A 13,545-nucleotide genomic window follows, 5' to 3' on the forward strand; every position below is an offset into this window, starting at 1 on the left:
AACCTCTGGACGATCGAATCTGGCCTTGAAAAGGTCCACAAATGAGTCATAATTAGCCGGTGCAGGATCATTTATTGTTACCAACGGGGTGGCCCAGGCCAAGGCATTTCCGGTGAGATTAGCTATGAGGAACCCCACTTTCGCTCTGGCTGTTTCAAAGGCGTGGGGACGAAAGGCAAAATATACATGGCAGGCGTCTAGGTACTCCTTTAGACCGCCTGGATAGCCATCATATTTTCTGAAGGATAAAGGCATGGGTGGTAGGTCTCCTTGGTCGTCCCTATGTAGGACTACTTGTTGGCGTAGGGCGGCATTTTCGGTTTTCAGGGATTGGACTTCTAGGGTTAGTCCCTGCAATGCTGCCACCAGCTCCTGATACTGTTCAAGGGAAGCCATGATTCTGTCTTGGCGTTGTATTCTGTCAGACTGTTCACCCTCACCACCCTTCTCCTCACCTGAGGCTTCCTCTTGCTTGTCCTTGGAGTGTTTGGAGGATCTTCGGGGAGTTCTGGTATCTTCCTTTGTAGACTTGTCTCTGGACCTCCTGTCATGCAAGTAGGGTCTGGCTCCCTCGGAGGCCACCTCGACAGGAGGTGGGACCTGTCTTGGGGGGCCCCGAGGAGCCAAAGCCCCGCGACAGGGAAAAAACCGATGGGCGGTAAAAAACCCTGTGTAGTCTTCCTGAGATGGTATTGAATGGGAGACTCCAATGGTGGAAGTGGTAGCGAGTGATCCGGAGCGAAACCAAGAAACAAGTGGATCAAGCGAGTTCGTTCTGTCCACCAAAATGAAGATGGCTTGAGGAAAAGAAGGCAGGATCCGATCCGTGGAGACTTGGCCGGATACAAGGTAGCAGCAACGAGAAGCAATGAGGGAGGAAAGAAAAGAGGGAAAGTGCCCGGAACGGGGACACGGACCGAGCAGAGAGGGAAAGGTAGGAAAAGAGGGAGAAGCAGTTAAAGTCCCTACTTACCAGAAACGGTTGGATCCACGAAAGGCACAGAGAGGAACACGATGATACGCGAGGATGGCGGCGGACCGCTAGTACGAGTGGCAAGATGCCGAAAGCAAAGGGAAAGTCTGAAAAGGAGTGACGGACAAGTGCCGTGAAAGGACAAGGGAGTATGGAAAGGCAGAGTAAAACAGAGGTAAGGCAAGCGGGTAGGAGTAAGCACTACGGGGGGCACTGAAGGAGCTAAACGGAGTAATTAGCTGAGCACTGGTATCACAAGGAGTAACAACACAGATACAACGCGCCGGGAGGTGGGCGGGACTTTCTTAAATAACAAAGGCAGCCATGTTGGATGAGGACTGGACTGCTAAGTGAAGGTTCCCCGCGGCGAAAACGTCCACTTCTGCCATAGCTTCCAAGGATGGATCCTGACACCTCACCCCTACATGCCCCAACCATTACACGCAAGCACATGGCTAACGCTGACATATCCACTGGGGAAAACCTGAAAAGACAACACTCCATACCTCTCCAAACTGCAGGGCAGCATGCAACGCAATCAAACTCCGTCTTTACATATCTTGCAACCTCAAACACCTCTGATAACCAGGCGTCCCCCACCTCAATGTGCGACCCCTGCCCAAACACAAATTCGAGATTCATGACTTAATTTCAGATCATGAACCATCGCTCTCTTTCTTACTAAGACATGGCCCGAAGAAGAACATTGCTCGACTATAAACAAAGCAATCCCCACAGACTACAAAACAATATACAGTATTTAAGAGCAGAGGCGAAAGAGCCGGAGGAATTGAGCTGATCTTCAAGGATTCACTCCTCATCCCTTGTTTCCCAGAACTGGCTGCACCCTGATGTCAATCTTTACTCATTAAATTGAACATCTCGTTCTCCTGTTATATCACCGTCAATCTCATATACGAACCTCTGGCCAAAATGCTGACTCTTGAGTCGAACTTGCTGACTTCATCTCCAGCTCTCTCTCTCTCTGGGCACTACACCCTACGCATACGAGCTGATTTCAACATCCGACTGGCGTTACCCTCAAATAGACTCTGTAAAATTCTAATCCCAAACCTTGAAGGATTAGAACTCCACAGTTTTCGCCACAAGGCAACCGGTGCAGCCGGTCAGACATTAGAGGCCAATGTTATGCCCTCCTACTCTTCTACGAGCCTTGCCTTCTTTGCAGATGCCATGGGTTGACCACTCAGCATTATTCCTATCCATGATTTTGCCAGTAAGGCCTGAGCAATTTACACCAGGCACAAATGCTCCTTATAGAAACCTAATAGGATTTTTTCTTGAAAAGAAACGTATCCCTTTACTGAAGGAAAACATTACTACCCTCTCTCCTATCCCTCTATCTGACGCCCGCTAACAGCAACACAAGCATGCAATAACTGGTGGTCCAAAGCACTCAACGCTATGGTCCCCTGGAACAAGGCAAAAAGCCAAGACCATCGAACAAGCCTCGATGGTTCTCTGAACAAGTAAAACATGTACAGAAGGCACATAACTCACTGATCCACCCCTGGAGAAGGAATCAGCAACTGAGTGCCATGCTAGCTCGCCTTCGTCACAGGCGTGACCATCACTCTGAGATAGGGAAAGCCAAATCGAAACATTACTCTCAAAGGGTTCTTAATGCCACAAACTTGCAGACGGATATTTTCAAAATGACCTCTGAGTTCCGATCTCCTACTGCCAATCAACATATATATTCTCCTCCCATGAACTCTGTAACTCATTCTCAGATTGCTTTTGGAATAAAGTCATCCTGCTACATTCCAAACTCCAATCAAAGATCACGCCTGCTCTCTCCACCATTTTTCCCATCATTCCCTACTCAGCATTACATCCTTACCTCAACAACTTGTTCCTCTCCTTCTCCCCCCTCTGAATAACAGCACTTAAGTCTCTTGCCAGTAAGAGATCCACGTCAATTTCCCATGCAGGCACCTGCCCACCTGGCGTGCTCAAAGCTCTTCTCACTGTCCCTGAACTGTCAGACGTGAGCAGAAAAACCCTAATCACTACCCAGCGATGGGCAACTGCTGGAACTTAGCCAAACTGGCAGATAAAGCTGCATACATCCAGCTTATGAAATTGATTAAAAACCAAGATATCTTGGACCCTGGACAAGCTGGTGTCACACTTGGTCAGAGCAGAGAAACAGTTCTTCTTTGCATCTGGGACAAGATGAAAGTAAGCAGAGACCGGAATGAGGCCTCCGCTCTTATCTGTGGCATTCGACCTGCTTGACCTTAACATCCTCCGCCAATGCCTATTTGAATACGGTATTAGAGCAGAGCCCTCAAATGGTTAATGTCCTTTCTAACCACAATACATCTACACTGACCCTTTCCACTCAGAGTTTAAAATGTCCTTTTGGAGTAAACAAAAGTTCCTCAGTCTCTCCCCAACTCTTCAATTTCTACCCCACCTTCCTAAGGTCTATTAACAGCTCTAACTACAATTATGCAGACGATACTTGAGTCATCCTTACAATACAGAGAAATTCTTCCCTCTTGTTCGACATCTCAGAATGCATTAAAACCTTCTCTTACTGAATCCAGTAAAACAGAAATCCGTACTGCTTCGAAAGCATCACTAAAACACCTTCTCCTATAAGGAATAGAACCATTCCTTGCAGCCCTACAGATTCCCAGACAGTCCAAAATCTGGGAGTTACCCTGGACCCCAACCTGTCTTGAACTCCAAATCACTACAGATGTATTCCCAATTTAAAGCTCTGATCAGCTTCACTCATGACTTTGGTGGTGGCTACCTATTCGAAGAAGAAATTGGGAGAATCCTCCTTCTCCACTTTCGCACCACAACTCTGAAACACTCTCATTAAAGATATCAGAACCATACACCAGTCCCCCCATATTGAAAGTGTAATAAAATTATGGCAGTGCCCCTGCTAATAGCTCTTTTCTAATTTCCTAGACACTCCACTGGCTAGATAGCTGCTGAACGACCCACAGAAGCCGGGCCACACACTCTACTTGCATATTGCCTTCAGTAATGTTTACTCGGACCGTACAACAACTGCCAAGGTTCAGTCTTGGGTCTGTTTCTATTTTCCCTCTATACTTCATTACTTGCTCCAGTCATATTTTCCTTTGGACTCTCTCATCACTTCTACGTCGACGACACGCAACTTTTTCTATCCTTTTCATCTTTCACACCGGAAATTCAACACTCTCATACCACTCGTCTCTCCGCCGTTAAATCATTGATGGCATCACACTTCCTCACTCTATGTGCTGAGGAAACTGAGGTACTATTCTTCCCTGCCAACACAATTCCTCCACCACTGTCTATCTCTTTTCCCCCCTCTACTCTTTCTATTTCTCCTACTGCACACAATCTTGGTCTTTCTCTGGACTCAAATCTTTCTTTTACCCATCATATTTCCCTCACATCCCACTCTTGTCGCTTTGATCTTTATAATATTCACAAAGTTCACTCTTCTCTCACTTTCTATGCGACTGAACTTCTTATTTCATCTCTTATTTTCTCCTGGCTCTTCTATACTTCTGTCACACTCTTTGGTCTCCCTTCCTCTCGTCTTGCTCCTTTGAAATCTATATATCATTCCTGTTTGCGTACTTTGTCTTCTCTCCCACCGTAAATCTATTTCAGCATCGCTTGCATCTCTCGGATGGTTACCTTTTCATTCCCAACTTAAATTTCATTTTTTGTGCCTAGTCTTTAAATCTCTTTATGGGCTAGCTCCGGACTGTCTTGCTGCTCTTCTGTCTTTCTATACTCCTTCTCGCTCTCTTCGCTCCTCCTGTCTCTTAAATTGACTGTCCTCCGTTCCCCCGTGCGCAGTCTCGTTTTTCGTTCCTTCCAGCTTCTTGCTCCTCTTCATTGGAACATTCTTCCTCTATCTCTTCGGTCTATCACGGTCTATTCTCTCTTTTGAGTCTATTTGAAAAAAAATCATCTTCACTGTCCATGATTATTTGCTTTCAGAATTGATATTTGAATTACTTTATACTTCATTATTTTTGTACCATTGGTTTTAACTTTGTGCAGCGCTTTGGACAAAAGTGCTATATAAGACTCAATAAAATACTAATATGTATAGGCAGCCTTCCCTCCTTTCCCAATAAACCTACTGCTCTTCTCCAATATTCACACTGTCGATTTATGGCTTAAAATAACCAACTTCTCCACCAAAGTATTGTCAACATGATAGCCGACACCTTTTACCATTGTTTCTGAAACATAATTCAATAGAACTAAGGATTTAAACCCTTCAAGAAGTATTCATTATACCTTAAATTCAACCCGAGGCCTATGCTTGTGGCACAGGGTGGGAATGCCCTTCTGTCACACATGGGTGGTGCCAGCCCCTGGCTAGGGAGAGCTGAAGCCCTCCCACTTTGAGGCAGATGGCAGCACTCAGCTGTGATGCACAGCCGGGGCCTCTGATAGCAAAGGGTGTGATGGCAAAGGGCTCTTAAATTTCTCACGGAGAGCAATGAGTTTTAGCTAAATTTGTTATTGGTTGACAGATGTCAGCTGGACAACTTATGCCTACCACTTCATTCGTGTAATTTAAGAAAAGCCAGTTACACAGGGTTTCATTGGTTTCTCAAGCTATAATGTCCTTCTTTATATGGAATACGATTGGCCCAGGTGCAAGTAAATAGGACATGAAGCTACCTCCCCACCCAATTAGCCGAAGATCTCTCATCACCCATGCCTTCTGCCAAGAAATTCTCTTTGTACTTGGCCTTTCAGAGTTTTATTGTCCTGGGAATGGAACAGGAGTGAGGGCACCCGCTATCGTATCTGGAACTCCAAGTTCAAGCCCTATTTTCAGCCTTGACTCACGTGACAAGAGCCTACGATTCTGTTCATTCTGCAAGATTTAAAATGTTTTAAATGAATTAAGACTTGGCATCGGTTGTGTTTTTCTTGCACCCTAACGTGAGAGGATTAATGCATGTTCTCTTCAGCATAGAGAGCTGACCTCGACTTCTCAGCTCTTGACTTCAGGCCAGACAGCCTCCCAACGCAGCTCCAATGGCCTGCTGTTCTACTGCGACACTGCTTTCCATTTTCTCTTCAGGATTCTTTGGCTTATTATTCCATGATACCAATGTCCAGTTTCTGTACAATGGCGGCTCCCCCTGCATTCTATTCACTACTTGTAGCTAGTCTACACGATGTCTTGATCTCTCTTGCATTTCAACGTGTTAACATTCATTATACTTCTGATTTATGCAGCACTTTCTAACATGTAATCTTCTTCTTTTACACTTTAAGGGTCACTTGATTCTTTGCTTCGTTATTTCTCCTCTAGGATTAATACATTGGGCCTCATTACGAGTCCAGCGGTAGCTGTGCCGGAAAAGCCATCAGGCTGCCACCGGACCCATACTATCATTCCGCCTCTGTGATTGCCAGAATCACCAGGGCATTACAACCCCTGTGACCCGGTAATTCCGGAGGCGGAATTCTGTCAAGACCCATTCCCTGGAGTCCCATAGGACTGCATGGGGATGGGGAACATGGAAACACTGGTTCCGTCTATGACAGAGCTGGTGTTTCCAAGTCCGCCTGCAGGCGGGTGGTGTTAAACCCACCAGGTCAGTCCTGGCGGGAGTGACACCTCCCGCCTGCAGGACTCTGAATGAGGTGGTCCGGAAACAACGGTGGCAGCGGTTTTATCACCACCGTTCTTTCCGGACCGGCAGGGTCGTAATGAGGCCCATTGTCTTCATTCAGTACTTCCTGACGTTGTGCACACATTCTTATGGCGTTCTCAGTCCATTTTCTTATCTCTTTCTCATATTCCTTCAGGGATTTCCTCCTGTAGACTATCATCGACTCGAGGGTACATTTGATATGATTGTCTCAATGGATACCGTCTTCCATACACTCGCTGCAGTATTGGTACAATAGCTGTTGTTAGACAGGGCACGGTCTCATGTCTCCAATACAGGGGAGGTAGGGGGGTAGGATCTCCTGCGGATGTGTACGTCTGCTGCTCTACACTCTTATAGCTGACTTTCAGTAGCATGACACCTGCCTCCCAATGCATCATAAGTATAGGAAACCTGTTGTTTCTTTATCCTGCAGAATATTCTCTATCAATCCCCAACTTGCGGTTTCATCACTTGTTAATTTATCACCATCTCTTGAAAGAACAATGTTATGTAATAGGACAACCCGCAATTCTTATAATTGGTATTATTGTGGTATTTATTAGTCTTGCGATGGGACACGGATATGTTCCGGTGACGGAGAAACAGGAATGTTCGTTTAGTGCCACATCTGAGCTGGAATTGGTTGAAGTGTTTAGTGAAATGCATCCTACCTCCTGCTCTGGTGATCTCCTTCCATCCAAACCGATTTTGGACAATAAGGAATTGTTTGCGCCTTTTCTTACTCGCTTTGTAAAGGCCTCTTTTCAGCATAATATCGTCTGTGATAGTATCAAGGAAGTCGCTGTTACTTCTTTAATTAAAAAGGTTGGTCTTAGCCTGGACGATGCGCTAACCGGATGTCTATTAACAACTCACACTTCCTTCTGAAGAAAGTGGATCAAATAGTCACTCGCTAATTTCAGAAATATCTGGATGAAAACACTGTCCTACACGCCAGACAATCCAGCTGCAGATCCAACCCCGGCACCGAGAGCGCGCCGCTTGATTTGCAGAGCCGTCTGCTTGCTCTCAGTGATGAAAGTAAGTGTGGATTTCTGATCCTTCTGGATTTATCAGCAGCGTTCGATCTTTAGGCCATGATCTTCTTTTGGTTACCTTGGAAACGGCTGGCAAGTGGATTTTCTCCTTCATACTCAACAGGATCTCCACTGTCCGTTGGGGGAATGCCTTTTATAAACTTGCACCCATCTGATGTGAAGTACCGCAGGGGGCTTGCCTGTCCCCTGCCCTTTTTAACATCTATGTCAAGCCTCTCTGCGATTTGATATCAAAATGGATGTGCAATTTACAAACCACACAGATGATGTGCAGCTTGTGTTAGAGCTGAAAGGTGATAATGAGCTGGATTCCAAAAAAGAAATCCTGTTTCCAAAAATGTAAAACAACGGATGACTGAGCACTGGATGCGCCTTAATAATTCACAAACTGGCCTCTTGCTCTCTGGACTTCCGCAAACCAGCTCTAAACTGGACGCTCGCTATCTAGTTTTGTTATTGTCAGCTGTGATATTGCTGCAGAATAAGGGAAAGACCTTGGTATCTATCTGGAATCTTCCTTGAATTCTGGTGTCCATGTCAATAATGAAGTTAAAACAACTCAACATCATTTGAAAAATAAACCATTTGTGTAAAAAAAGAACTGTGAGAGCTTAGCTAGAGCTGTGATTCTACCTAGCGGGGTAGCTACCAAGGAATGCCCCCAACAACTTAAGATAATCCAAAAATGATGTTGTGCACATAGGAAAGAGTGTTTCCCATGGAAAGCATCTTCCTGGCTGCAATTTAATGTTCTTAGCCTGTCTATGGGAGTGCCTGCTCCAGTCTATTTAAAGGAGGCGTTGGTTCTCCATCAGCCTAGGAGAATGCAGAGATCAAGTAGTTCTCAGCTACTCACTTGCCCAAGGTCAATCCACTTAAGGGGACTGGTAAATCCTTCCCTTTTTTGGCCGCCTTTGCTTGGAACTTACGAAATAAAAAGAGCTTGATGCGCATTCGCTAAAAACCACCTGGTTCGGATAAATGCTTTTTTCCCCTTCTTTTTCCTTCATTCCCATAGTTGCCCTGTGTCTTAGGTGCCGTCCTGTGTGGCTTTGTCAGCCGTGATGCCTGTCGGGTTTTGGCACCTAATAAATAATAAAGTAGGATTTTAAACAGATGAGGACGATCTCGCTGATCCCTATGCAGCGATGTAGATTGTCAGAGAATGTCTGGTGCTTTACCCTGCTGAATGCTTCTGAGAGGTCAGGGAGACCGCAGAGGCAAAGATGGCCATTATTAAGGATTTTAAGGCAATTGTCGATTACCTTGGTGGTAGCCATTCCTGTGCTGTATCTGGTCTGAAGCCAGATTGGTTGGACTGAAAGAGGTTTTTGGCTTTGCTGTGCTGAGAGAGTTGCGTGACTACTGCTTTCTGAAGGATCTTACCTAGAAAGAGAAGATGGAAGCTGGGGCCGTAGTTGCTGAGGTCGTCAAGGTCCAGGGTTCATTTCTTGAGAAGTGGGAGGGTTGGTCCGGTCTTGATGGATGATGAGAAGGTGCCTTGAGTTTGGGAGTGGTTGCTGATTGTCAGGTAAGGGAGGAGTGCTTCAGTCGGAAGGGTCTTGAGTATAGGAGAAGGCAGGATGTCATCCACAAATGATGAGATCTTGAGGGAGACTAGGATGCCAGTGAAGTCTTCCGTAGTCAATACCTTAAAAGTTGTCCAGGTAGTTGTGGTTTAGCGAGATTGATTGTCTATTGGGTTTTAAGTTGTGGCTTTGGTGTCTCTGTGCTGGTAGATTATGCAGATTGTATAGATAAAGAAAGAGGTTTGGCTGGGGGATTTTGAATGGAGTGAGGTACAGGTGGGGGGGGCAAAGGGTTGATCCAGTGCTTGATAGCTTTGAAAATGGCTCTACTTTCATCGGCGGCCTTGGCTTTGGTGTACTGGTAATTGTTGGCCATGACATCGGTGATCATGAGTCTAGCCCAGAGTTCCTTGAGCAGGGGGAGGTCAGATCCGCTGCAGGAGTATTGCCAAGTATCGTTTTCTTTTCTGAGTGGTTGTTTGTTGAAGGTGAGCTCTTGAGTGTTCCAGGGTGCCAAAGGATTAGGCTTCAGGGTGTGCTTTTCACCGCGGCATGGTGATGTTGGTTGTTAGGGTGGCATTGAGTTCTTGGAGAAGCGAGCCACAGTCCTGGTTGATCAGAGCTAGATCAACCTAGAAACTTTACATTTGCTCATGAAATAATGCTCATGGATTCCACATTCTGCCAAATGACAGCACATCTCCTACTCCTCAGCCCTTCCCCAAATGCAGCGACTGGGATGTTTGTGAGATTCCCAAAGCCAAGGTGTCAAATCTTGATGCCCAGGGGACATGGGGACTTTCATCGGAAGCTGGATCTTCTTCTGGTGCTCACTCTGCCTTTTACACCTCAGCATTTCGCTGCACAGATCCCTCATTTTGGTCCAGTTATTTATTTATAGGGGGAGTGGACTAAATGTATGAGGTGTCTGTCTGTCCCAATTAGAGAAGACATAGAGCCCCTTACCTGATCTGAGCTGGAGACATTTTTCGAATGCACAGTTTATCTCGCAGTCGAGGATGCATTCCCCTTTGCGATTTCCATCCTTTGCACGTTGTGTCTATTTGCAACATGTCTGTTGCATGCTGCTTCATGTAAGGAATGGTCTTGTTTTAAAACAGTGCACTGCAGCTGTCTGGCAGTTCCATGCATGTCCAAATGTCCAGGCTCCACTCGTCCATACACGCACGGGCTTCTATGAACTGTTGCTGTGCAGAGAATATCTGACATTCAAAAATACAAAACCTTCACCATATCAGACCATTAGAAACGTTAAAAAAGAGAGCTTTTGTCTCGCGCTTCTCTAAGCACGGGGTCAGGATTCGCACCCCTGACTTCCCCTGCCCCCATACATTGACAGTTCAGTTGCCCCTGAGCTATGCTTGTGCGCCATGCAGCCTCGAGGGAACATTCATGTCTTGTGCTATGACGATTCCAATGAAGATTGAATTCCCCAGATCCGTCTGCATGATCCTCGGCTGTTTAAGTAGCTATCAATGTGTTGCTGATGCATCACTATCTTAATGTCATGTTGTTTGAAGCAGGTGTTGCCCAGTAATGACTCCTCTCTTTACTCTCTCCTAGACAGGCACCCTGACAGAGGACGGGCTGGACCTCTGGGGCGTCATCCCCTCCAGCGGACAGAGGTAAGGCTGATAATTCAATGACCCGATTTCACATGCTGGGGCCTTCTTAGTTTCCATGAAGTCAAGTAGACATGATGGAACACGCGCCATTGCATAACAAGCCAGGCGTTACATAGAAGTCTGTGCAGCTCAGTCTTCGGGCCCTGGCACCTAAATAGGTGTGATGGCCCAGCAGGTGCTTGCGGTTTCTGTGTGTCCATCACTGCAGGTCTTATGATCCAAACCATATAGAGCGGATTGAGGTCCACATGTGGAGTGCCGCGAGCCGTCTCATAGTACATCCTGCTGCTTACTGTGGCAGGAAGAATGGGCCCTGTCCCAGCCAGGGCTAAAGAGGCATTGGGAAGGCCCCAGGAGGAAGGATCGCACATAGACTTATGAGGACAGTGTTCCCATAATAATTTCCCAGCAGCCACCTGGAGGTGGCGCCGTCCAATGGGGTTCAAGGATACTGAACGCAGGCTCCCTTTGCTCTGGGGGCCTCATCTGCAGCGGGACCCGGGTCATGAGCTGGGAAGGAAATCCTGTGAGGATGAGGGAACATCTCACAGCATCGCTGCCTGATGTAGAACAATCCCTGCCTGATGTAGAACAATCCCTGCCTGATGTAGAACAATCCCTGCCTGATGTACAACAATCCCTGCCTGATGTAGAACAATCAGTAACCTGTGCATTGGGGGAAGCATCATGGAAGTTCCTTGAGTGACACTTAAAAGGACATGAAGCGTGTTGGCTTCACTGCTGTGTGCTCACAGGTTGGGGGTACTAGAACTCCCTAAGAGACCATGCAATAGTCAGTAAATTCATATTAGCAAACACTTTCCAGCAGATTTCTGTGTAAAATTGATTTTTATCACTCCAATATATAATCATGCAATGCATGCCCAGAGTAGAGCAGATATCATGGCTAATGCATGCCCGGAGGAGAGCAGATATCATAGCCAATGCATGTCCAGAGGAGAGCAGATATCATGGCCACTGTATGTACAGAGGAGAGCAGATATCATGGCCACTGTATGTACAGAGGAGAGCAGATATAATGGCCAATGCATGTCCAGAGGAGAGCAGATAACAAGGCTAATGCATCTCCAGAGGAGAGCAGATATCATGGCTAATGCATGTCCGGAGGAGAGCAGATATCATGGCTAATGCATGTCCAGAGGAGAGCAGATATCATGGCTAATGCATCTCCAGAGGAGAGCAGATATCATGGCCATTGCATGTCCAGAGGAGAGCAGATATTATGGCTAATGCATGTCCAGAGGAGAGCGGATATCATGGCCAATGCATGTCCAGAGGAGAGCAGATATCATGGCTAATGCATGTCCAGAGGAGAGCGGATATCATGGCCAATGCATGTCCAGAGGAGAGCAGATATCATGGCCACTGTATGTACAGAGGAGAGCAGATATCTTGGCCACTGTATGTACAGAGGAGAGCAGATATAATGGCCAATGCATGTCCAGAGGAGAGCAGATATCATGGCCACTGTATGTACAGCGGAGAGCAGATATGGCCAATGCGTTTCGGACATCCAAGTATCCTTCATCAGGGCACATCTGGCTCTCACACATAATCGGGTGTGCTAGTGTGCCCAAACTGCGACACACAGCACTGAAGCCAACACGCTTCACTCCTCTGGTATAACTGTACATACCCTGATGTGCCATTGGGAAACTCAGTCCTCGTTTTAATGTTCAATTACTCTCTATTTCCGTTGCATAACGTATCCCAAATCTTACCTAAAAGGCCAGTGCCCACTCCCACACTCCTTGACTTAAAAGGACATGCCATCAATTCACCCCTTCACAGCAATGAAAGCGTGGCACTTAAAACGTTCTGCCCGAAGGGCAATTCTAATGGACTATCAGCACCAATCAATGCCCAGGATAAGCTGGCATGGGACTGTCCTCAGTCTCATCTTTCAGATGCCATGCTGACCCCAACCCCATAATGCATGTGCCTGGCATCCTCACATGTAAAGATGCTGATAGTGCGTGATGGACTACCTTAATGCACACGCTCATCTCATGCCTGTTACCTCTATCTCCCCACAGATGTCTGTGCCTCTGCACAGACATCCCTACTCGGAGACCTTCTCTTCTAAAAGTCAGGCTGCACTGAGGCGCCTGCCCTGGCGGCCTGGGAAACGCGAAGCAGGGCAAGTGCCCGGTCTCTATGAGTGACAGATGTTGCAGCCAGACGGAAACTGCCCCAATGAGTACATACGATTCATGGTTAATGTTAGGGCGATGCTTGTGAAAAATGCGATGAGCACCAAGCCCAGTGTGCAAGTTACAGATTTCAGCATGCAACCCCTCTATTATGGACGTGTTTATCAATTATAAACATCTGTGGTCATTCCTATGTTTCCAGAATGCGCCTGCATGTTATTTAGAGCAGGCGCCAACCCTCACTGGTGCTATTTGTCCCCTTTCCCCTTCTCACGGGGGTATTTTTAAAGTGTACAACAGGAGTGCCCCAGACTATCTTGGAATGAAAATCTTCTTTCAGGAAATAGTGTATGTACTTGTTCTGTGTTTTGAGAATGTGCTCTGCTCAGTCACACCTGTAATGTTCCTGTTATGTCTGTTATATTTACAGGTGCTGATCATTTGAATTGACCATTTTATCATTGTAAAAAGAGCCACTTTACAATTTTAATGA

The 13,545-nt window shown here is 46.4% G+C and overlaps 1 protein-coding gene across 2 annotated transcripts in view; it reads left to right on the plus strand.

Annotated features, from left to right (window-relative positions):
* Window positions 1-13,545, plus strand: part of LOC138491105 (probable cation-transporting ATPase 13A4) — an 891,483-nt gene that overhangs the window by 309,892 nt on the left and 568,046 nt on the right. For both annotated transcript variants that reach the window (XM_069617424.1, XM_069617425.1), the window contains one exon: window positions 10,817-10,878. In XM_069617424.1, coding sequence (XP_069473525.1) covers window positions 10,817-10,878 — 62 coding nt within the window. The remainder of the gene's footprint in view (window positions 1-10,816; window positions 10,879-13,545) is intronic.

The sequence above is a fragment of the Ambystoma mexicanum genome, chromosome 10 (genome assembly GCF_040938575.1).
Source record: "Ambystoma mexicanum isolate Mex_15411 chromosome 10, UKY_AmexF1_1, whole genome shotgun sequence".
In the NCBI taxonomy this organism is placed as follows: domain Eukaryota; kingdom Metazoa; phylum Chordata; class Amphibia; order Caudata; family Ambystomatidae; genus Ambystoma; species Ambystoma mexicanum.